At 42.6% G+C, this 26314-nt stretch overlaps 1 protein-coding gene across 1 annotated transcript in view; it reads left to right on the top strand.

Annotated features, from left to right (window-relative positions):
• Positions 1-567: 567 nt before the first annotated feature.
• Positions 568-26314, top strand: part of eIF2D (eukaryotic translation initiation factor 2D) — a 135390-nt gene continuing 109643 nt past the window's right edge. Inside the window, exon 1 of the mRNA XM_083117003.1 lies at positions 568-1014. Within this exon, the coding sequence (XP_082973129.1) occupies positions 977-1014 (38 nt within the window). The 5' untranslated portion in view covers positions 568-976. The remainder of the gene's footprint in view (positions 1015-26314) is intronic.

The following is a 26314-nucleotide window of genomic DNA, read 5'->3' as shown; positions in this document are numbered from 1 at the left end:
ATATTGCATTTCTCTCTCTCTTAAGTCGTACATAATCCCTATGTTGTTTCAACTTGTCTTTCAGCCTCTTTTTCTTTTCTCCTATGTACACACTCTGACATTCTTTACATTTCACTTCGTAGATAATCCCTTCCTCTTCCTCTTCTCTGTTTTCATTTTTCTTGTTTGCATTCTTCGCTATTCCTAAGACTCTTCTCCCTCCCTTCCTGTAAGTTTTAATGCCCGCTTTTGATACAGAGTCTGAAGAAGACCTTGCTAGAAGGTTGATACGTTACGTTTAGTTCATGTTTTTAATAAAATAAATTACTGCCTTGGTCAGCAAATTTAGTTTTTCACATCATGGAAACAAGGCTTAATGGTGTTATAGGCATGTGCATTGTGCAGGCTTCATGGAGCGGTCTACCGTAGAGACACGCGTTAAAAGAAATAACAAAGAAGTATTCGACCCAGTTGCAACTTCCTTGGTTTTAAAACTACAGCACGGGAACTCTGTTTTCTTGCACAGACAGTGCTTGATCTTTGGTAGTTGCTGTCGGTTAGCAAACTAGAAGTTGAGAGCATAGAGGAACGTGTGCTGTGGACTGGTTTGTGCGAGTCAGTGTGGGTCTTTCTTGCTGGCAAAGCGTTTTGCTCTTTAGCAGCGAGAGTCAAGTGCAACTAGTATTGTTGCCAGCAGTGCGGACGCCGTCGGGCCGTTTCGACGATATGTAAAAGTGCCAATCCCGTTCTCGGCCTAATATGGAAAGTCTTACGTTGCGGCTCAAGTGTGCACGGTGAGTCTCTACAGTGAAAGAAGCATGCCAAAACGTTCAATCAAGCCACCGAACACAGTGCAAATGGAACGTTGAGTATTTCCAGTAAATTGCTTCAAACTTGCCAGGAAACTATCTCTCTCCCGACGCTAATAACTCTGGAATAGACATGTTTCATCTTTACGAGTGTGTACTCTCGTGTACTCTGATTCCTCATCTCAGAAATGCGGGAATGCTTCAGCCTATCAGCGATACTTACAAGGTAAGTGCATTACTTTGTCTTGATTGATTGATGTGTTTGTTTTATTTTACTTCGCTTTTCTGCCACTTTTGGCTAATCGCGAAAAGAGAATGATTGGTGAAAATATTAAATTGATGAAAGGATAATCTCGAACGCACATGGGCCGTCTTCCGTGGTGGAGTGGTTAGCAAAGAGTGCTATGATGCCAGGAGTCAGAGTTCGAATCCCTGTCTGGGAATGGATGTTCCTTGCGACTGTCATTTCATCAATTTCATCATCCTCATGGTTCGGGGGCCAAATATGTGGCAATTGTTGTTGTGGAAGTCCACTTTATGCACAGAAAGGCTAATCGGGACTGGACCTACAGTTTAAAGTGGAATAATCTCAAACGGGTATTACTCCTGGACCCCTTGATTACAAGGCGACGACCCTACCACTACGTCATCGAGATGCTCAAAAAATTGGGCAAGTCGCAGATGTTTTGGTTACGCCAGTTGCCTTGCAGAAAATTTGATCTGTAATTGTCGCAGTTAGATCCTTGGAAATGCATTTGAACAAAACGAATCAAAGACATTAAATGTAACGCACAAGGGCACCCGCAGGATTTTTTCTCAGAGCGGCAGAGTAATATTTCATTACATAAACTTATATATTTGTTTTATCATTATTGTTGTTATATTTTATTATTACTTTACAAATCATGAAATTCAAATTGAATTGAAAATCTTTGGCGTTGTTTACAAGTTCAGACTTGAGTCCACTATTTAAATAGAAACTGGATTCGCCTTGCTTCTTTCCATAAACAGCTACGTATAATTTGATTGATGCCCAGTTCTTTGTATTATTGTACTTTTTCACGAAGCGCATATATTGGAGACCACTTATTCTGCTCTCCCTCATGCAATGACCTCGGCACTTGGGGTAGCAAATGGTTGTGGGTAAATCTTTAAAGTATCGCGTAAATCCCAACTCCACACACGGATACATAGACGAAAGCGTTGTTATAATGCAGACCAAGGAACTTAGATATTTCAATGTAAGTGATTCCGTTTTTAGCACGGAATCTAAAAGAAAATGACTTAAGAAACATGGTCACTGAGAGATAGGGTTCTTAAAAAAAACATGGGCACTATTAGACAGGCATGAGAAAATACATGGGCACTGAAAGACAGACATCAGAAAAGGTGTAGACTCCCCTTTGACGACACTTTCTTTCTTCGACCCCGTGTCTTCGCTACAATGTATTTTTTTGACCCTGTCATTTTGCGGCAATGTTTTCTTCTGAACCTGTCATTTTGCGAACGTCTTTTCCGGCCATGTCATTTTGCGACCACACCGCGCTGCGACGCCAGGGGTCCAGAGTTCGAATCCCGCTCGGGCTTGGTTGTTTGTGAATGTCCATTCACCAATATCAACATTTCATCACTCATCCCAATCTTCGCAAATTAGCCAAGAGGCACAAAACGCGAAGTAAAATAAATAAATAAAAAAATTATTTACCGACCGTGTCTTTTATGGACCGTTTCTTTTTTCGACCTTGATATCTTTACCGTGTTTTTTATCGACCCTGTCTTTTTTGGACCCTGTCATTTTCCGACCATGTCCTTTATGGACCGTTTCTCCTTTCGACCCTGCCATTTGTGACCGTGTCTTTCATCGACCCTCTCATTTTGCGACCCTGTCTTTTATCGACCGTTTCTCTTTTCGACCCTGTCATTTTCCGACCATGTCTTATCGAACCTGTCATTTTGCGATCATGTCTTTAATGGACATTTTCTTTTTTCGGCCCCTGTCATTTTCTACCGTGTCATTTATTGAGCCTGTCATTTTGCGACCGTCTCTCTTTGCGACAGTGTCTTTTATCGACCATGTCATTTTGCGACCGTCTTTTATCGACCATGTCATTTTGCGACCGTGTCTTTTATCGACCATGTCATTTTGCGACCGTGTCTTTTATCGACCATGTCATTTTGCGACCTTGTGTTTTTCCGACCGTGTCATTTTGCGACCGTTTCTTTTTTCGACCCTGTCAATTTGCGACCCTGTCATTATGCGACCGCGTCTTTTATGGACAGTTTCTTTTTTCGACCCTGTCATTTTCTACAGTGTTTTTTTATCGACCCTGTCATTTGGGAACGTGTCCTTTGACAGTCTCTTTTTCCGACCGTCTCTTTTTCCGACCTTATCATTTTGCGACCATCTCTTGTATGGACCGTTTCTTTTTTCGACCCTGTCACTCTCTGTCCGCGTCTTCTATCGACCGTGTCATTTTGCGACCGTCTCTCTTTGCGACAGTGTCTTTTATCGACCATGTCATTTTGCGACCGTCTTTTATCGACCATGTCATTTTGCGACCGTGTCTTTTATCGACCATGTCATTTTGCGACCGTGTCTTTTATCGACCATGTCATTTTGCGACCTTGTGTTCTTCCGACCGTGTCATTTTGCGACCGTTTCTTTTTTCGACCCTGTCAATTTGCGACCCTGTCATTATGCGACCGCGTCTTTTATGGACAGTTTCTTTTTTCGACCCTGTCATTTTCTACAGTGTTTTTTTATCGACCCTGTCATTTGGGAACGTGTCCTTTGACAGTCTCTTTTTCCGACCGTCTCTTTTTCCGACCTTATCATTTTGCGACCATCTCTTGTATGGACCGTTTCTTTTTTCGACCCTGTCACTCTCTGTCCGCGTCTTCTATCGACCGTGTCATTTTGCGACCGTCTCTCTTTGCGACAGTGTCTTTTATCGACCATGTCATTTTGCGACCGTCTTTTATCGACCATGTCATTTTGCGACCGTGTCTTTTATCGACCATGTCATTTTGCGACCGTGTCTTTTATCGACCATGTCATTTTGCGACCTTGTGTTTTTCCGACCGTGTCATTTTGCGACCGTTTCTTTTTTCGACCCTGTCAATTTGCGACCCTGTCATTATGCGACCGCGTCTTTTATGGACAGTTTCTTTTTTCGACCCTGTCATTTTCTACAGTGTTTTTTTATCGACCCTGTCATTTGGGAACGTGTCCTTTGACAGTCTCTTTTTCCGACCGTCTCTTTTTCCGACCTTATCATTTTGCGACCATCTCTTGTATGGACCGTTTCTTTTTTCGACCCTGTCACTCTCTGTCCGCGTCTTCTATCGACCGTGTCATTTTGCGACCGTCTCTCTTTGCGACAGTGTCTTTTATCGACCATGTCATTTTGCGACCGTGTCTTTTATCGACCATGTCATTTTGCGACCTTGTGTTTTTCCGACCATGTCATTTTGCGACCGTTTCTTTTTTCGACCCTGTCAATTTGCGACCCTGTCATTATGCGACCGCGTCTTTTATGGACAGTTTCTTTTTTCGACCCTGTCATTTTCTACAGTGTTTTTTTATCGACCCTGTCATTTGGGAACGTGTCCTTTGACAGTCTCTTTTTCCGACCGTCTCTTTTTCCGACCTTATCATTTTGCGACCATCTCTTGTATGGACCGTTTCTTTTTTCGACCCTGTCACTCTCTGTCCGCGTCTTCTATCGACCGTGTCATTTTGCGACCGTCTCTCTTTGCGACAGTGTCTTTTATCGACCATGTCATTTTGCGACCGTCTTTTATCGACCATGTCATTTTGCGACCGTGTCTTTTATCGACCATGTCATTTTGCGACCGTGTCTTTTATCGACCATGTCATTTTGCGACCTTTTGTTTTTCCGACCGTGTCATTTTGCGACCGTTTCTTTTTTCGACCCTGTCAATTTGCGACCCTGTCATTATGCGACCGCGTCTTTTATGGACAGTTTCTTTTTTCGACCCTGTCATTTTCTACAGTGTTTTTTTATCGACCCTGTCATTTGGGAACGTGTCCTTTGACAGTCTCTTTTTCCGACCGTCTCTTTTTCCGACCTTATCATTTTGCGACCATCTCTTGTATGGACCGTTTCTTTTTTCGACCCTGTCACTCTCTGTCCGCGTCTTCTATCGACCGTGTCATTTTGCGACCGTCTCTCTTTGCGACAGTGTCTTTTATCGACCATGTCATTTTGCGACCGTCTTTTATCGACCATGTCATTTTGCGACCGTGTCTTTTATCGACCATGTCATTTTGCGACCGTGTCTTTTATCGACCATGTCATTTTGGGACCTTGTGTTTTTCCGACCGTGTCATTTTGCGACCGTTTCTTTTTTCGACCCTGTCAATTTGCGACCCTGTCATTATGCGACCGCGTCTTTTATGGACAGTTTCTTTTTTCGACCCTGTCATTTTCTACAGTGTTTTTTTATCGACCCTGTCATTTGGGAACGTGTCCTTTGACAGTCTCTTTTTCCGACCGTCTCTTTTTCCGACCTTATCATTTTGCGACCATCTCTTGTATGGACCGTTTCTTTTTTCGACCCTGTCACTCTCTGTCCGCGTCTTCTATCGACCGTGTCATTTTGCGACCGTCTCTCTTTGCGACAGTGTCTTTTATCGACCATGTCATTTTGCGACCGTCTTTTATCGACCATGTCATTTTGCGACCGTGTCTTTTATCGACCATGTCATTTTGCGACCGTGTCTTTTATCGACCATGTCATTTTGCGACCTTGTGTTTTTCCGACCGTGTCATTTTGCGACCGTTTCTTTTTTCGACCCTGTCAATTTGCGACCCTGTCATTATGCGACCGCGTCTTTTATGGACAGTTTCTTTTTTCGACCCTGTCATTTTCTACAGTGTTTTTTTATCGACCCTGTCATTTGGGAACGTGTCCTTTGACAGTCTCTTTTTCCGACCGTCTCTTTTTCCGACCTTATCATTTTGCGACCATCTCTTGTATGGACCGTTTCTTTTTTCGACCCTGTCACTCTCTGTCCGCGTCTTCTATCGACCGTGTCATTTTGCGACCGTCTCTCTTTGCGACAGTGTCTTTTATCGACCATGTCATTTTGCGACCGTCTTTTATCGACCATGTCATTTTGCGACCGTGTCTTTTATCGACCATGTCATTTTGCGACCGTGTCTTTTATCGACCATGTCATTTTGCGACCTTGTGTTTTTCCGACCGTGTCATTTTGCGACCGTTTCTTTTTTCGACCCTGTCAATTTGCGACCCTGTCATTATGCGACCGCGTCTTTTATGGACAGTTTCTTTTTTCGACCCTGTCATTTTCTACAGTGTTTTTTTATCGACCCTGTCATTTGGGAACGTGTCCTTTGACAGTCTCTTTTTCCGACCGTCTCTTTTTCCGACCTTATCATTTTGCGACCATCTCTTGTATGGACCGTTTCTTTTTTCGACCCTGTCACTCTCTGTCCGCGTCTTCTATCGACCGTTTCATTTTGCGACCGTCTCTCTTTGCGACAGTGTCTTTTATCGACCATGTCATTTTGCGACCGTCTTTTATCGACCATGTCATTTTGCGACCGTGTCTTTTATCGACCATGTCATTTTGCGACCGTGTCTTTTATCGACCATGTCATTTTGCGACCTTGTGTTTTTCCGACCGTGTCATTTTGCGACCGTTTCTTTTTTCGACCCTGTCAATTTGCGACCCTGTCATTATGCGACCGCGTCTTTTATGGACAGTTTCTTTTTTCGACCCTGTCATTTTCTACAGTGTTTTTTTATCGACCCTGTCAATTGGGAACGTGTCCTTTGACAGTCTCTTTTTCCGACCGTCTCTTTTTCCGACCTTATCATTTTGCGACCATCTCTTGTATGGACCGTTTCTTTTTTCGACCCTGTCACTCTCTGTCCGCGTCTTCTATCGACCGTGTCATTTTGCGACCGTCTCTCTTTGCGACAGTGTCTTTTATCGACCATGTCATTTTGCGACCGTCTTTTATCGACCATGTCATTTTGCGACCGTGTCTTTTATCGACCATGTCATTTTGCGACCGTGTCTTTTATCGACCATGTCATTTTGCGACCTTGTGTTTTTCCGACCGTGTCATTTTGCGACCGTTTCTTTTTTCGACCCTGTCAATTTGCGACCCTGTCATTATGCGACCGCGTCTTTTATGGACAGTTTCTTTTTTCGACCCTGTCATTTTCTACAGTGTTTTTTTATCGACCCTGTCATTTGGGAACGTGTCCTTTGACAGTCTCTTTTTCCGACCATCTCTTTTTCCGACCTTATCATTTTGCGACCATCTCTTGTATGGACCGTTTCTTTTTTCGACCCTGTCACTCTCTGTCCGCGTCTTCTATCGACCGTGTCATTTTGCGACCGTCTCTCTTTGCGACAGTGTCTTTTATCGACCATGTCATTTTGCGACCGTCTTTTATCGACCATGTCATTTTGCGACCGTGTCTTTTATCGACCATGTCATTTTGCGACCGTGTCTTTTATCGACCATGTCATTTTGCGACCTTGTGTTTTTCCGACCGTGTCATTTTGCGACCGTTTCTTTTTTCGACCCTGTCAATTTGCGACCCTGTCATTATGCGACCGCGTCTTTTATGGACAGTTTCTTTTTTCGACCCTGTCATTTTCTACAGTGTTTTTTATCGACCCTGTCATTTGGGAACGTGTCCTTTGACAGTCTCTTTTTCCGACCGTCTCTTTTTCCGACCTTATCATTTTGCGACCATCTCTTGTATGGACCGTTTCTTTTTTCGACCCTGTCACTCTCTGTCCGCGTCTTCTATCGACCGTGTCATTTTGCGACCGTCTCTCTTTGCGACAGTGTCTTTTATCGACCATGTCATTTTGCGACCGTCTTTTATCGACCATGTCATTTTGCGACCGTGTCTTTTATCGACCATGTCATTTTGCGACCGTGTCTTTTATCGACCATGTCATTTTGCGACCTTGTGTTTTTCCGACCGTGTCATTTTGCGACCGTTTCTTTTTTCGACCCTGTCAATTTGCGACCCTGTAATTTTGCGACCATGTCTTTTATAGACCGTTACTTTTTTCGACCATGTCATTTTTTGCTGTGTCTTTTATCGACCATGTCATTTGGGAACTTGTCTTTTATTGATCCTGTCATTTGGGAACATGTCTTTTATGGACCCTGTCTTTCTCCGACCGTGTCTTTTCGGACCGTATCATTTTGCAACCGTGTCTTTTATGGAGAGTTTCTTTTTTCGACCCTGTCATTTTTTACCGTGTCTTTTATCGACCCTATGATTTTGCAACCATGAATTTTATAAACCGTTTATTTTTTCAACCCTGTCATTATGTGACCGTTTTTTTTATCGACCGCTCCTCTTTTCGACCCCTTCACATTGCCACCGTGTCTTTTATCGACCATGTCATTTTGTGAACATGTCATTTTGAGACCATGTCTTTAATGGTACCGTTTCTTTTAAGAACCCTGTCATTTTTTACCGTGTGTTTTATCGACCCTGTCATTTGGGAACGTGTCCTTTTCCGACCGTGTATTTTATGGACCGTTTCTTTTTTCGACCCTGTCATTTGGGAACTTGTTTTTATCAACCCTGTCTTTTTCAGAACATGACTTTTCCGACCGTATTATTTTGCAACCGTCTTTTATGGAGAGTTTCTTTTTTTCGACCCTTTCATTTTGCGACAGTGTCTTTTTTCGACCCTTTAATTTTGCGACAGTGTCTTTTATGGACCGTTTCCTTTTTCGACCCTGTCATTGTGTGACCGTGTCTTTTATGGAGAGTTTCTTTTTTCGACCCTGTCATTTCCACCGTGTTTTTTATCGACCCTGTCATTTGGGAAAGTGTCCTTCATCGACAGTCTCTTTTTCCGACTATGTCTTTTTCCGACCGTATCATTTTGCGACAGTGTCTTCTTAGGACCGTTTCTTTTTTCGACCCTTTCATTTTGCGACAGTGTCTTTTATGGACCGTTACTTTTTTCGACCCTGTCATTTTGCGACCATGTATTTTATGGACCGTTACTTTTTTCGACCCTGTCACTTTTTCCCGTGTCTTTTATCGACCCTGTCATTTTCCGACTGTCTCTCTTTCCGACCGTGTCTCTTTCCGATCGTATCATTTGCAACCGTGTCTTTTATGGACAATTTCTTTTTTCGACCCTGTCATTTTTTCCGTGTCTTTTATCGACCCTGTCATTTTTTCCGTGTCTTTTATCGACCCTGTCATTTGGGAATGTGTCTGTTATCGACCTTGTCATTTTGCGACCGTGTCTTTTTCAGACCGTATCATTTTGCAACCTTGTCTTTTATGGACGGTTTCAATTTTCGACAATGTCATTTTCAGACCGTGTCATTTTGCGACCGTGTCTTTTTTGGGCCCTCTAATTTTGCAACCATGTCTGTTACGGACAGTTACTTTTTTCGACCCTGTCAATTTGCGACCGTGTCTTTTATCGACCGTTTCTCTTTTCGACCCTGTCATTTTGCGACCGTGTCTTTTATCGACCGTGTCTTTTATGGACCGTGTCATTTTGCGACCGTTTCATTTATGGACAGATTCTTTTTTCTACCCTATCATTTTCTACCGTGTCTTTTATCGACCCTGTCATTTGGGAACGTGTCTTTTATGGGCCCTGTCATTTGGGAACGTGTTTTTTATCGACCCTGTCTTCTTCCGACCGTATCATTTTGCGACCGTGTCTTTTATGGACCGTTACTTTTTCGACCCTGTCATTTTTGCCGTGTCTTTTATCGACCCTGTCATTTTCCGACCCTGTCTTTTATCGACCTTCTCATTTTGCGACCGTGTCTTTTATCGATCATGTTATCTTGCGACCATGTCTTTTATCGACCCTGTCTTTTTGCGCCCGTGTCTTTAATCGACCTTCTCATTTTGCGACAGTGTCTTTTATCGACCCTGTCATTTTGCAACCATGACTTTTATGGACCGTTTATTTTTTCGACCCTGTCATTATGTGACCGTGTCTTTTATCGACCCTGTCATTTTGGGACCATGTCTTTTATGGACCGTTTCTTTTCTGGAACCTGTCATTTTTTACCGTGTCTTTAATCGACAATTTCTCTTTTCGACCCTGTCATTTTGCGACGATGTCTTTAATGGTACCGTTTCTTTTAAGAACCCTGTCATTTTTTACCGTGTGTTTTATCGACCCTGTCATTTGGGAACGTGTCCTTTTCCGACCGTGTATTTTATGGACCGTTTCTTTTTTCGACCCTGTCATTTGGGAACTTGTTTTTATCAACCCTGTCTTTTTCCGAACATGACTTTTCCGACCGTATTATTTTGCAACCGTCTTTTATGGAGAGTTCCTTTTTTTCGACCCTTTCATTTTGCGACAGTGTCTTTTTTCGACCCTTTAATTTTGCGACAGTGTCTTTTATGGACCGTTTCCTTTTTCGACCCTGTCATTGTGTGACCGTGTCTTTTATGGAGAGTTTCTTTTTTCGACCCTGTCATTTCCACCGTGTTTTTTATCGACCCTGTCATTTGGGAAAGTGTCCTTCATCGACAGTCTCTTTTTCCGACTGTGTCTTTTTCCGACCGTATCATTTTGCGACAGTGTCTTCTTAGGACCGTTTCTTTTTTCGACCCTTTCATTTTGCGACAGTGTCTTTTATGGACCGTTACTTTTTTCGACCCTGTCATTTTGCGACCATGTATTTTATGGACCGTTACTTTTTTCGACCCTGTCACTTTTTCCCGTGTCTTTTATCGACCCTGTCATTTTCCGACTGTCTCTCTTTCCGACCGTGTCTCTTTCCGATCGTATCATTTGCAACCGTGTCTTTTATGGACAATTTCTTTTTTCGACCCTGTCATTTTTTCCGTGTCTTTTATCGACCCTGTCATTTTTTCCGTGTCTTTTATCGACCCTGTCATTTGGGAATGTGTCTGTTATCGACCTTGTCATTTTGCGACCGTGTCTTTTTCAGACCGTATCATTTTGCAACCTTGTCTTTTATGGACGGTTTCAATTTTCGACAATGTCATTTTCAGACCGTGTCATTTTGCGACCGTGTCTTTTTTGGGCCCTCTAATTTTGCAACCATGTCTGTTACGGACAGTTACTTTTTTCGACCCTGTCAATTTGCGACCGTGTCTTTTATCGACCGTTTCTCTTTTCGACCCTGTCATTTTGCGACCGTGTCTTTTATCGACCGTGTCTTTTATGGACCGTGTCATTTTGCGACCGTTTCATTTATGGACAGATTCTTTTTTCTACCCTATCATTTTCTACCGTGTCTTTTATCGACCCTGTCATTTGGGAACGTGTCTTTTATGGACCCTGTCATTTGGGAACGTGTTTTTTATCGACCCTGTCTTCTTCCGACCGTATCATTTTGCGACCGTGTCTTTTATGGACCGTTACTTTTTCGACCCTGTCATTTTTGCCGTGTCTTTTATCGACCCTGTCATTTTCCGACCCTGTCTTTTATCGACCTTCTCATTTTGCGACCGTGTCTTTTATCGATCCTGTTATTTTGCGACCATGTCTTTTATCGACCCTGTCTTTTTGCGCCCGTGTCTTTAATCGACCTCCTCATTTTGCGACAGTGTCTTTTATCGACCCTGTCATTTTGCAACCATGACTTTTATGGACCGTTTATTTTTTCGACCCTGTCATTATGTGACCGTGTCTTTTATCGACCCTGTCATTTTGGGACCATGTCTTTTCTGGACCGTTTCTTTTCTGGAACCTGTCATTTTTTACCGTGTCTTTAATCGACAATTTATCTTTTCGACCCTGTTATTTTGAGACCGTGTCATTTATGGACCTTGTCATTTTGCGCCTGTGTTCTTTATCAACCGCTTCTCTTTTCGACCCCTTCATTTTGGGACCGTGTCTTTCATCGACCCTGTCATTTAGGGAGGAGGTGTATTGGTGAGTTGATTTTTTCCCCGTTACTTTGGACCATAATGTCGGAACTATACAATTGTATGTTTAGTTCTAGCTGTAATATTACCATAGCATTGGTGGTCACATTTGATACTCCAACAGCATTTCGCCGACCACCCTAGTGAAGTAGTTAGAACAGAGCTCTACGACGCCTGGGGTTACGGGCATGTTAGATTTTATTCTTAATTATTGCTTTCTATTAATAATTTTGCATTTGTTTTTTCTTCTTTATTTTATGTTGCTAAGGCCCGTGCCCATGATTTTTTAAGGGGGAGGGGGCATATATAAACATGTAGAACAAAGAAGATTACAAATGCTGTGAGGTTCATTGAATTTAGTTATTTTGCATGGTTTTTCTGCCAAGTTTGTCTGATCGTGACGATGAAGATGAATAAAGATATGAAATTAATAAGGGAACACTCACAAAGAACACGTATGTCCAGGCTGGGATTTTTACCCGTAACCATAGGCGTGTTCAGACCCTCTGATTGGGGGGGGGGGCAAAAGCCTGGATGAAAGTTCAGTCGGGAAAGAAAGTCCTCATTTTATCTCAGTCTTTTACTTTTATTCCATTGAAACTTGCGTGTGTCTGTGTGTGGGGGGGGGGGTATGTGTGTAGTATATATACAGGGTGATTCTAAAGGTATAGTACAAACGAAAACCACAGATACCTCCCATGAAATAGAGACGAAAGTTCCCCTTCCACTTTGCCGAGAGATGCCTCCGTGAGGAGCTAGACAACGCCGAAAACGTGTGAAAATGAACTTCACACCTCTGTACAGCCAGTACCAGTGAAGATAGAAAGGCGGAACAAACGAAGTCAAAAGGAACACCAAAGTCGCCCATCCGAAAAACACTAGGCGGCAGCTGCGCAACGCATGCGCATGGGGTTCCACAAAGGAAATAGGAGTGTCCCGCAAGACAAGTGAAGGGAAAGGGTAGCGATCGACAACGGTAGGGACAAAAGAAGCAATGAAGCATGAAGTAACAATTGCACAGCGGGAAACAAACACATGCAGCGCGTGGGGAGTCCCCAAACACAGTGGGGAGACACCGCAGCAAGAACAAAGCACGGTTCAACAAAAGAGAAAGAGGACCGGACGGGGAATGGTACACTTCTCAACTTCTTATTTGATCGCCCCGAAAGAATTCTAAGTCCGAAAATCGTAAACTTAGCAACATTGCACTTCAGCGCCAGCTGAGAGTAGCCAACTTTGAGTTCGTCATTCAACTAGACGAAAAACGCTGCGGTGAAAGGATTCCAATTTCGCACATTCCATGAACTTATAAACTATCAATCGCTAATATAATACACACTGAAACTGAAATAGTAAATTGAAATAAGAATAAGAATGAGAATCGTGCGAAATTGTAACAATTCTGCGTGCTCGACTTGATATCACATAGGTTTGAAACACTGAACAGGGGTTTTCTCCACCTGGAGTAAATCGCCATCAAGTTTGAGTAGAAAGAGGCAAATTTCTGAGGAGTTTATGCGACATTTTATTTACAATGCCCTGCACAATATCGAACAGATCTAAAAGAAATCATTTATTTCACGACTTGTGGAGAAAACATGCTGGAACACAGGAAGATCGATTTTATCATAAACATCTACGTGTTTGTAAGGGAATGTTGTCATTAAGTTAACGTAGAGCAGTTGGTTAGACGCTGGTATCCATATTTTTCAACATACTTGAAAGGTCGCGGGTTCAAATCCCACCCTCTATTTTTTTGTGTGTGTGTGTGTGTGTGTGTGTGTGTGTGTGTGTGTGTGTGTGTGTGTGTGTGTGTGTGTGTGTGTGTGTGTGTGTGTGCTAAACAGAGACAATTGATATTTCAGCACTGTAAAATATCCGATGCACACTTCAAGGGATGTCTCTTCTGCACATTTTCTCCCTAAGAAGGTTAATGCTTATTCAGTTGCTTGCCAGGATTTAAGGTTAAAACTTTTTGTATTTTAGCTATTCGTCATAAGCTGAGTTAACACACATTATGACTAATTTACATATAATATATATACATTCAGGATGCTGTAGGTAATGGTATTTAATGCTGGGTTCGAATCCTGGTCAGGCATGGGTGTTCTTTGTAAGTGTTCCTTCATCAATTTCATCATCCCATCACCCATTCTCATCTTCGCGATGAACCAAAAACGTCACAAAGGCGAAGTAAATTAAACCAAATCATCAATCAAGTAATGGAATTTAAGATAAGTATTGTGTACGCTCTTCACTCCACAACTAAAATATTAATTATTTCAAAATACTAACACACAAACACACACAATTATAATAGGAAATAATCCACTACATTGATGTATTGAATTTTTGTAACGAACGGGAGAGTTTAATGTATTCAATTCGCTAAGATTGGTTATGTGATGTCGTTTATTTAGTAATGACTGTTCTTGTTCCCCTCACTTCGATCTTCCAATGCATCTAAATCTAATAATAAATCCCCAATAAACGTAAGTAAATACCTTTTGCGACCGAGGCCGATGCGATAAAAATCTACTAATAACTATTTATATATTACGTGACATCTAATAAATGCAAAACTTGAGAATGATCATTAATTCGGCACTGCTTTATATCCAAAATACTTGTCTAATTTCAACAAAATAATACTGTTATTTCAACAGAAAGTATATCTAACGAACTTTCCACCAAATTCGCAATATTCAAAACAGCCACCCTCAGACTTGCTTATACGTTACTTGATTCTGCCATTCCACGTGGCACGTGATTCAGTAATATAATTGAAATGGTTTCCGAAAATTCTAAACGCTTCATCATTACTGCCACCTCCCGATATACACAGAGAGATCATCCAAGAACAGTATATATATATTTTACGTCCGATGCCATACTCCTTCCGAAAATAAAATTCGGCAGCATGAGGAATCGCAGTTACGACCACGCTTGCCAGTAACAAGCACGTTATCCGTCATCCCTTCAATCCCTGAAGATAAAAGAGCTCTCGAAACCTCGGAAGCCTATCCAGAAATAACCTCGTTGATATCCCGGTAAATCCTCTTCATCAAAGTTCGCATGAGTTTAGGCAAAATTTGAGCTAAAATACACTGCAAAATACCGGGCATTTGTGTAGAGAGGAACTTATCCACAATCTGTGGCAAAGAAATGTTTGGAACACTGGCAGGTGGTTGTTGCCGCAACCATGTTAGGAAACTTTTTGTCTATTTCCTTGTAGAACAGTTGGTAAGACGTGTATTTTTTTTTATATAAAATGAAAGATCACAGGTTCAAATCCTAGCCGCTCAATTTCTTTTCTGTTGAAGTGAACACAGAAGTACGATATTTACTGAATACAAAAAATTTGAAATAATTAACCTTGAATATAACAGATTACTCTATGAAAAACAAATCGCATGATTACAACTCTAGAGTTTCAAGAGTATTCCTTACGCATACTTTCATTCGACGTCTTGTGTATATTTCTATAATAACATGAGGTTTTATATAAAGCAATGTGTCCCCAAAACTGTTTATTGTTCAATTTCCAACATGAACATTGAAACTTGAATGTTTCGGTGATGTTGCATTAAGACCCGAAGGAATCAATTTTATGAGTGGAATAGATTTATTATGTGAATAAATATGATGTTGCAATTATTGTTTTGGGGAGAAGATCGTTTAATTATTGTTTTTATTGTTTTTTTTGTGGACGAAAAAATTGTGACAAAAACTTTACTAAGTATTACATAAAAAAAAACGTGAAAGCTGAGCCGGGTTTGAACCAATACCTCAAAGAGAAAAGATGAACGTAAGAAGATGTATGCTTGTCTGAAACGTTACAACTACGCTACAGATGTTCCGAACGTGTGTGCGTGTTTAGTAATACCAAATACTTTTGCACATGGATGTAAAGAGCACTCGTTGTAGCACATTTGTCATAATTATTCTTTATTTATTTGTTAAATGAAAGTAATGTAATTGTAAATAATGGTTAAATTTATTTTATTATTCTTGACATCCTTTTCTGGTATGAATTCGTACGAAACTTTTCATGGCTGAATGTAATTGGAAGTCGTCTTTGAACCAACTGCAGCATCACGTGATTAACTATACCAATAGAAGACCTTATTTCCTTTGAACTACGCTCTAAACAGAGGCATGCAACATTTCTTTCTTCAACCTCGCGAAGAATGGAGCACTACAACAAATCCACAAGAGAAAGAGTGATCGGTTTGATCGAGGGAGCTGGATTGTCACCTGGTTTAGCTGGCGAGCAGTATGGCGTTCCAGCACGGACAGCAAGGAGGTGGTGGGCTCGATACGAAGAAACTGGTGAGGCATCACGGAAAAGACGCGAGAGCTGGGGCCGTGTTTCGACACCAGTGCAAGACGATCGGCTGATAGCGGAGTGTGAAGCCAATCCATTCCAGTCAGCCACTCAACTCAAGGCAAGGGCCGATTTTCCTGGTTGCCCACAGACAGTTCGGCGGAGGCTGGCTGCTTCTGGTTTACGGGCACGAAGGGCAGCAAAGAAGGAGGTCTTGACGGATGCACACAGAACTGATAGGCTAGCATTTGCTGAAGAAAATATTGATAGGATTTGGGATAGAGTAATCTTCTCAGACGAGAAAGTATTTTCTACTGCAAATGATGGTCCGGTTCTGGTCTACCGGCGTCAAGGACAACGATTTGATCCCCATTTTTTTGCTAACTCACGTCGGCGTGGACGCGTGAGCGTGCCTGTCTGGGGTTGGATATCTCTCGGTGGCGGAGGTGACCTACACCGCATAGAAGGACGTCTCAACGGGATACAGTATGTGCACATTTTGGAGCATGTTATGGTTCCTGGCGTGCGAGCTTTGTATCCCGAGGGAAATATTGACTTCCAGCAAGACCACTCCTCCATCCATGATTCAGCCATCGTTCAGCGTTGGTTTTCTGAACGAAACGACATACATCTAATTGACTGGCCACCCATGGGATGCGACATCAACCCAATTGAAAATATGTGGGCCGAGGTCGTTCGATGTTTGAAAGAAAGCTGGCCCGATCCACCACCTCGCAGAAGTGATGAACTATTTGACCACGTCAACAATGCCTGGAATGAAGTGTGCACTTCGCACAGGTATATTCGACATCTTGTGCAATCCGTTCCTCGACGCCTGAGACATGTCATAGATGCAGGTGGCTACTGGACAAGATATTAAATAAATGTTCAATTTTCCCAAACAGTCCTTTTCAGGACTAACAAATTAAAAAAAAAATACACTCGTGTAAGAAATAATTTGGAACCTTTCATATATTATTGTCTTACAGGCCTCAATATAAATAAAAATATCCAGATGAAGTGAGGCTCGAACCCTAATCAAGACACAAGTGGAACTGGAAATGGGTGCCTTTACCGGATGTGCCACAAAGCTACAACAGAATGAACTCCACAGCTAATACAATATCTTAATTTTTGTTTTCTATTCATGCATACACCTATTCTATCTGGAAAACGGTTTTCTTTTAAAGATTTAGATCACCTATTTTTAACCCTAAAGATCGTAAAGCATAACCATTCATTAGTTATTTCCTTGCTTTGTTGGGGATTTTCCTGTAACGAAGGCACTGATTTGCAGCTAAAATCGAGCTTCCCTTACCTGCTGATCTTACCGAATTTAACACATGTTCGTTTATCGTTTGTGCAACAATGGCCTTCTTAAATTATGTTACATTGCACCTCTGAGTGGGAGAGAGAGAGAGAGAGAGAGAGAGAGAGAGAGAGAGAGAGAGAGAGAGGAAGAAGTTGTGTAGCTTGTGGAAAGCAGGCTAGAATTATATTCAACACTTCATAGAAAAATATATTGAGAAACTGGAAACTATGGAACGATGTTTTCGCGAAAGGAAAACTTATGTAAGAGGAAAGTGAACATGCAGATAGAGTAATTTTAATCACAATGCCGAGCTGGACACAGTAACGACGTTACAAGAAAACAACCTCTAGTTACCTTCAGTACAGAAACGTCTTATCAATTTCTTAACTTATTATTATTGACTCATAATGTGTGTTAACACAACTTATGACGCACAGCTGAATGAATTTGATTGAATTTCTGACGAGTATTGACGAGCATATAGGGCCTTGGCCTATCTCCCGACTGCCAGTCTCCTTCCCACAATTCTACCTAGAGGTGTGAGTTCTTCAACTGGTATGAGGTGACGTGGGGTCAGCACGTCGAGCCCTCAGCCGTTATAGAAGATTTTTATGACCGGGTTACGCTACTCACTCGTAACTTCCAAGCAAAGAACATTCTATTTGTATCAGTGGTGTATGCTGGTTCTAACGAGTGGGTAATCTCCGACCTTTTGATCCTCAAACTCCAAAAGTTTCCGTGCAATTTATGTCAAGCTCCATATTGGATTTAGGAATATTGTGTCGGAATATTTGTCTTATTGCTACGATCACAATCAATTAATTCTCGTTATTGCAGTTTACTATACGTGTAGAATTTCAAATAATAAAACAAGACAGTATTATAAAGCTATAAAAAACAGCCTGTGAAATATAAAATGAAAGACGTGCACTAGTGAAATAAAAACCCGCAATATTAATTTAAGTGCAAAATTCAACTTACTCCAGGACCCGATCACTTGTGCCGTACCACATCCAAAGCACGCTGTTTGTCCAGTTCACGTCAATACGTGTCTTTGCGAAAGATTGCAGCTTAACAAAGGAAGTTATGTGACTTTTGGATTTTTCATGTTTGACACAAGTGTTGCAAAGATTACAGTATCAGCCACGCGTCCATACATTCTTTTCAGCCCCGAAAAGTAAGCACGGCCAACAAAAATGCAAAGCTTATTAACACTTATACTTCCTGTCAACCATGGTGTTTTGTCATAATTTGCTTGCGAATATGCCTCACATATTCCCGATTTTTGTCTTTGTGTGTAGAAATAAGTTCAAGCGATGACACTGGCCTACCTGTATTAACAATTTGCAACTTCTCCTGAAAAGATCTTGTTCCAAAAGGTTTCACCAGCAAATCTTGTATCACATCCATTACCCTTTAACACAGCACTATCACGACAAACACTAACACCTTAATAAATAATAAACACGAAGCCAACGACTACATGCATTCAGTTTCACGCGCCAAACTTCTGTTGTTGTTTTCCTGGCTCAGAAAGAAATTCCCTATGAATGATAAAAAAAATCCCTTTCCGAGCTCGAAATGACAGGTTTTTAAAAGTTCGAATCATTGCAGGTCAGAGCCAGAATTTTATTTCGGGATGGGGATCATCCCTTATTAGCAGCCGCCACATAAAGTTGAAACAGTGGGGTTAGAAGTCCTGAAGATGAATCTCAGATTATTACAACGTATTATGCAAAGTGTTTAATCCTGCTAATGAAGTAAAATTAATTATCACTATACACTTTTTAAATTAGATAATAACCCTACAGCTCGACAGCACCTTGGCGGGCCTTGGCTTACCTACCGACTGCTGGTCTCCCTCCCACACTGTTCCGCCGTCACCTGTTATAGCGTGGAGGTCTCAGACCAGTGTTGGGGTGACGAGTGATCAGCCCGACGAACCCCCAGCCGTTGTTGTAGGTCTTCTTGACCAGGTTACGCTCACTCACTCGGAGCTTCCCAATTTCCTCAGGATGGTGGGTTGCCACCGGCCCTATACGTAGGCTGAATAAATTCCGACCAGAGCCGGATTCGAACCTACGCCGTCCCGCAGCGAACGATCTCAAGACGAGTGAACGCCTTAACCCGCTCGACTACGGAGGAGGATTTTTAAATTAGATATTTGTAGGATTTCGGGGAGGGGGGGTTTCAGCCCCCCCGAGTCCTCCACCTGGTTACGTGCCTGATGTGTTTTTTTCGTTTATGTTTAATTCGTTCATCTTCATCACTATTAATCTAAACAGGCGGAATATAGCAACTTAAATTAACTAATATATATAATTTATTTTTCATATCTTTCCCTTTAAAAAATATTCAGTTCCGTGAAAGAAGTATTCTCGCTGCTTTTGAAGATTAGAGAGGAGAAACAATCACTATTTTTGTAAATACAAGGATTGGGGGGAGTCAGCAAATAGGTGCTTTAATTTCTTAAGCTTTGAATTTTAATTCAGTTTGCTTCATCTTCAATATTTAAGTTTTTCCCTTTTGATAAATTTATGTTCAAGTAACAGAAATCAGCAAGACAGAAGCAAATGTAAAGTGAAAATTAGCGTAGAATTGGTTTGCCCATGTTATTCAGTTTTCCTGTTCTTCGCACTCTACCGGGTATGTTTTCCCTATTCAGCGGAGGGAATGGAGAGGCTCTGAAGGTTGAGAGTGCGACCGGTGGACTCTCACAAGAAGGAGCTTACCCTGGGCACGGAATCACCGCGCCTGAAAAGCAATGTTTCCTCCCCCTCTTTCCTTTCACCTCCCTCCTCGCCAAGGGTTGCAAGGGAAGCGGGAGGAATGACGTCAGGGTGAGATTCCCTGTAGACATTCCACCGGCTGGAGAAAGGTTCCCGGACATTCGGAGGCAAACGATTGGAAGTATTCGCGCGCTGGAAGCAAGGAAATGTATGCATCGAAATTGGTTTGGAAGAAAATTGGGAAGAAATGTGTATATATATACATTTTTTTTTTTAAAAAAAAAGAAATACAGCCGGGTCATCTGCTATTACCTAGATGACCCACAGTATACGCCGCTGATTTGTATATGTTTCTCTATTGTTGTTTTAAGTCTACTTGCTGCACAGACAGACTATTCGGTACTGGATCTATATTTTAAACTAGAATCCGAAGCAACGTGCCTCCACCGGGTGTTGAGCCCGGGACCCCTTGATTACAACATCCTGTTTAAGAACAGATATTAATGACATATAAGTTCTTAAATACGCGTATGTGTTAACATAACTTATGACAGCTGAATGAAAGGATACGTTTTTCCTACATCCTGCCAATCACTGAAAGTTTAAGAACATTAGTAGAAATATTACTTGAGGCATGCACAGTGGCAACGATTAGACGGGGGGGGGGGGGGGTAGAGGAACAGTTGCCCTCCCACTATGCTAAACCTTATCTCCCAAGGGAAACCCCCAGTTTTGACACCTTGCCCCATCAGTTTTGGAACTCAATCGCCGCCACTGAGTATGCATCGCATAAATATTTACAGTAATATCATATAATCTTATATTACGTTATTACAACACTTCGTATTCGGTAAATAAAAAAGAAAACATAATCAGGAAGGGGTGGGATTTGAACCTACGATGTTTCGATCTTGACGAAAACAGTAAAAAATGAAAAGTGTTGTCATCTAACCAACTACTCCAGGAGATTTCTAACGAAAACCTCAGTAAAGCACGTTGATCTCAGTTGAAGAAACCTTGTGCCGGAGTTTCGAACCATTTTTCGCCAATAACCAAGGAAAAGACACACTTTCCAGAATCGTTTGGTGTTGTGCAAGGTATCTTTCATAAAAATTTCGTATAAAATCATCATGAATTTGCCTCCTTGCATTCAAATGTGACGGCAATTCTTTCCAAGTGGATGAGAACTTGTTCAGTGTTTCAAAATGCACATAAATTTACCTCTTTTCAAATTCAGAGCGAGGAATCTTGAAATATTTTCAACATTCGTATTTCTACTTAACATTTTTTTGTCTACTCATGTATTTTATTAGTGCTTTAGGGTATCTTTACTTTATGGAATGTGAAAGAATGAAAAAAAAAAAATCACGAGCGTTTTCATTCAGGAAGAAGAAATGTTGCAAAGTTGGCTACTCTTAGTTGGCTCTGAAGCGCTATGCTGCCAAATTTACGAATTCCGGACTTTGAAATTTTTCAGGGCGGTCAAATAAGAAGTTGCGAAGTGTACCTGTCAAGGAGACAACAAATGCGGGACGAGGGATTCCCCGTAGCAGCACCGAGGGGATGTCACACAGAGGTCGTGCGCCAGCAGGACAAACACAGCAACTACGGGCACAGGAGGTTTATTGCCACGCAAAGGTGCACTTACAGATAGGAATAGTACGTAGTACGTAGTCGTACCCCGGACTGACGTTGTTACAAAAGTTGCTCAAATTGACGACCACCACATTCAATGCAGGCATTGCAGCGTCGCAGGAAATTCTGGCGAACCCTATCAAACATCCCTGGCATGGTACACACCTCGGCCGATGCTGCAAGTATCCGCGCTACCAATGTTTCCTTGTCAGGCACCGGGGTCTCGTAGACGAGTGTTTTCACATGGCCCCACAAGAAGAAATCCATTGGTGTGAGGTCAGGCGAACGGGCGGGCCAGGGGACGGGGCCCTCTCTGCCGATCCAGCGCTGTGGGTAGGTACGGTGCAAAAGGGTTCGCACTGTGCCATCAAAATGTGCAGGCGCTCCATCCAATTGAAACCACATACGATGTCGCACGTTGAGGGGTACATCTTCTAGCAGCTCTGGAAGGACTGATGCAAGAAAGGTGCGATAGAGGCGGCCATTTAAACGTGGTGGCAGCAGGTATGGACCGATAATCTGTTCATCGATGATACCTGCCCAGATATTCACTGCAAACTGGGTCTGATGGTGCATCTCGACTGCTGCATGTGGATTTTCATAATCCCACACATGGCTGTTTCGGCAATTGAAGATGCCCTCACGGGTGAATGTTGCCTCGTCCGTGAAAAGCACATGGCGCAAAAAACGGGGATCGTCGGTACAAAACTGCAACAGTCGTTGACAGAATTCCACACCTCGTGGGTAATCCCCAGCCTGCAACGCGTGGACTCGCTGTGGATGATAGGGATACAGCAGATCATCATGAAGGACACGCCACACTGTCGACTGTGATACTCCCACTGCACGTGCAATGCTACGGGTGCTAGTGGACGGTGTGTCGTCCACGCGAGCAAGTACGTCCTCCTCGACCGCCGCGGTGCGCACATGTCTTGGGTGACCGACATGATGGCCTGCACGTAACACACCCGATTCACCAAGGGTACGGTGCACGTTCGAAAACAACCTGCTGTCGGGTTGTCGCCTCTCCGGATACCGTCCGCGATAAAGGCGTGCAGCTGCTCGGCCATTGCCATCTGCAAGGCCGTAGACAAAATGCATGTCCCTCAGTTCTACAAATGTGTAGCGTTCCATGGTACGGTGAGGATAGTGCCAATTATGGAATACTGTACTGCAGTGCACAGGTGGCACACACACATACACTGGTCACAACGGCTTCGAAACAACGTACTCAATTGTCGTACGTCAAGCACACCACCACCGCACCGGCTCTTTCACTGACACGCTTCCTGACGCTGCACTTCCAATCAGCCCACACGTCCGCACGGCGCTGTGGTACAATCAGCTGACGTTCCTGAGCCACCCGTGCCTGTGCTCTTCACTACCTGACCATGTACTCTGGGGCCTTGTCATCGTGGAACACATGTAGCGTCCTTCATTCTTGCCCCATTCACCCACAACACGTACTTCGTCCGTCTTGCTCGAGCCGACGGGGAGCACTACGTACGATCGTGTGGTGTTTGTGTACACGAATGTGGGGTAACCCAGCAGTTGAACAGACGTGCATACCCCCACGTAGCTTCATTACACGATTGTCCCACGCAGTTTATCTGTCCAGCCTTGCTCGGCCCGGTCTCACACCCACGCGGCAGTGTGCGGCTGCGGTGGTGTGAGGCCACGCTTGGTTTCGGAGCGGAAGGCTGCGGCCGAGGAGGGACTCGAGTTGTTCGGCTGGGGTTGCGCTCGGAAGCAAGCAGCCGCGTCAGGTCTGGGAACGGTGGACCTGGTGATCGGGATGGAAACATTCCGACCTCGTCCATTAGTGTCGTCCACCGTACGGAGTGGTGGGGTCCGTACGACACTCCAGCAGCCTTTCGCCCGCTCCCACCCAGCGATGTGCCTCCGGCTTCATTTCTAAGAGGCTGATTGGGCCCCATCACGACGTTTGTTACAACGTCAGTATGGGGTACGTGGTCCTATCTGTACGTGCACCTTTCATTAGCAATAACCTCCTGTGCCCGTAGTTGCTGTGTTTGTCCTGCTGGCGCACGACCTCTGTGTGACATCCCCTCGGTGCTGCTACGGGGAATCCCTCGTCCCGCATTTGTTGTCTCCTTGGCAGGTACCATTCCCCGTCCGGTCCTCTTTCTCTTTTGTTGCACCGTGCTTTGTTCTTGCTGCGGTGTCTCCCCACTGTGTTTTGGGGACTCCCCTTGCGCTGCACCGCCAGCGCCGCCATTTCTGCCCCGAACCATCTACGCGTCTGTTGCCTGTCGAGTGTCACGGACCACTTTGCTTGCATTCTCGGTGTGTTTTTACATCCTACGTCGTCCTCCCGTGGTTCTGCAACCCCGCACTACTTTTCTCGACTGCACTGCTTCAGTCATGGTGTTTGTTCCCCGCTGTGCAATTGTTACTTCATGCTTAGGGTTACCAGACGTCCGGTTTTTCCCGGACATGTCCTACATTCTATCCTTATGTCCGGCGTCCGGGAGGAATTTGAAAAATATCATAAATGTCCTACATTTTGAGCATCACATAATATTAATTAGGAATATACGTAAAAGTAAAATTAAACAAGTTACAAGTCTATGGACTGCGCTTCCTTACTCAATAGTTAAATTTATTTTGATTCAGTCATTGCCCAAAAAGAAAAGAAGTTTGTCCTGCTTTAAACAAACGGGAAAAAGGAAGCAATTAATGAATAAAGTTTTGGGACCACTTTCTGATAACGTCACTGTTCAATGCCTGAGCAGAATTTCTTGCCTTAGGGTTTATACTGATGGAACAAGGTGTTGCCCATTCTTATTCAATATAATTTGATTGTAAAGCAGGGGTATAGAGAACAAAGTTATTCAGGGTGTCTGCCAGTCAAGAAAGTCATGGTAGTCAAGAAATAGTAAAGAAATCAACAAGCAGGTCAAGAAGTCAATAAAAAGGTAATAAATTATTCTTGTGGTCAAGAATTCTTGCTATTATGACTGATTTATTGATTTGGTTTATTTTACTTCACTTTTTTCTGTCCCTTTGGCTAATCATGAAGATGAATGATGGTAAGATGAAGGGAGAGTCACAAACATATAGGGACAACCGACACAAGCCCCACATGAGATTATACTGGCTGAGAGGGTGAGAGTCTAGACGCCAAAGCCTCGCTTGTCTGCCAAACACAGTTCAGGATGCATTGATACGAGAAAGCAGATCTAATTCTCTTCTTAAATTCAACTTCAGTTTTTATCTTAACTTAACGGAAATTGCTGAATATTTCTTTGCCATTACAGATCATAATTCCAATGTTGAGGGAGTACTTCCATTACCATCAGCACAACAGACTCACGAGAGAAATTATTTTTCATAAAGTCTGTAAAATGTATGGCATAATTTCAAAGACTTCGACTGTCCACTCTAACATAAATATAGTTTGACTATACCTGAAATTTTGATAAAAATTGTCTTCTCTGAGAAGTACCACTTAAATCATGTAGTAACAGGTGCATTGATTAGTATGATTGCAAGGTTTGAAATTTTGCACTTAAAAATTCATGAAGAATTCATTTCTTTAAAACTGAAAAGTGTCATTTTTCAACTACTTTCTGACGTGTTCTATAGAAATATATATATTATTTATTGAGAATGTTTTGTGTCCTACATTTTGACTTAATGTCCTACATTTTGGGACAGCATGTCCTACATTTCCCTTACAGCGATCTGGTAACCCTATTCATGCTTCATAGCTTCTTTTGTCCCTACCGTTGTCGATCGCTACCCTTTCCCTTCACTTGTCTTGCGGGACACTCCTATTTCCTTTGTGGAACCCCATGCGCATGCGTTGCGCAGCTGCCGCCTAGTGTTTTTCGGATGGGCGACTTTGGTGTTCCTTTTGACTTCGTTTGTTCCGCCTTTCTATCTTCACTGGTACTGGCTGTACAGAGGTGTGAAGTTCATTTTCACACGTTTTCGGCGTTGTCTAGCTCCTCACGGAGGCATCTCTCGGCAAAGTGGAAGGGGAACTTTCGTCTCTATTTCATGGGAGGTATCTGTGGTTTTCGTTTGTACTATACCTTTAGAATCACCCTGTATATATATATATATATATATATATATATATATATATATATATATATATATATATATATATATATATATATATATATATATATAAAGGGTGTTCCGTATAGGACGCCGAATTTGAATCTAGTTTTATTGTATTGTTCTTACCCGTTGGCATCTTTTGTCATGCCGATTAATGTAGCCTCAATTGTTTTGACTCGTTTGCTGTGGTTTCCTTCCGAAAATCCTCGAATACCGTAATCCAGGAGCGTGAAATCCATCCATCCGCTGAGAACGACTGTGTGGTGTGGGTTTTGACAGGCAGAGTGTGATCTTACACCCTGTGATTTCTTCTTATGGGGATTTGTGAAATCACAGGTGTACACCAACAAACCACGAACCCTTTTGGAACTGATGGCGGAAATCTTACAGGTGATTGGAGACATCGGGACAGACATCTGCGAGAGGGTTATCAATAATTCTGTGGAGCCTATAAATGCATGCAGACTCAGTAGGGATGGACATATGCCTAACATGGTCTTTCATACGTAAA

The sequence above is a fragment of the Lepisma saccharinum genome, chromosome 2, assembly GCF_977018435.1.
Source record: "Lepisma saccharinum chromosome 2, izLepSacc3.1, whole genome shotgun sequence".
Lineage (NCBI taxonomy): Eukaryota > Metazoa > Arthropoda > Insecta > Zygentoma > Lepismatidae > Lepisma > Lepisma saccharinum.
Note: the sequence above shows the minus strand (reverse complement) of the source record. Positions and strands in the feature narration are given on the sequence as shown.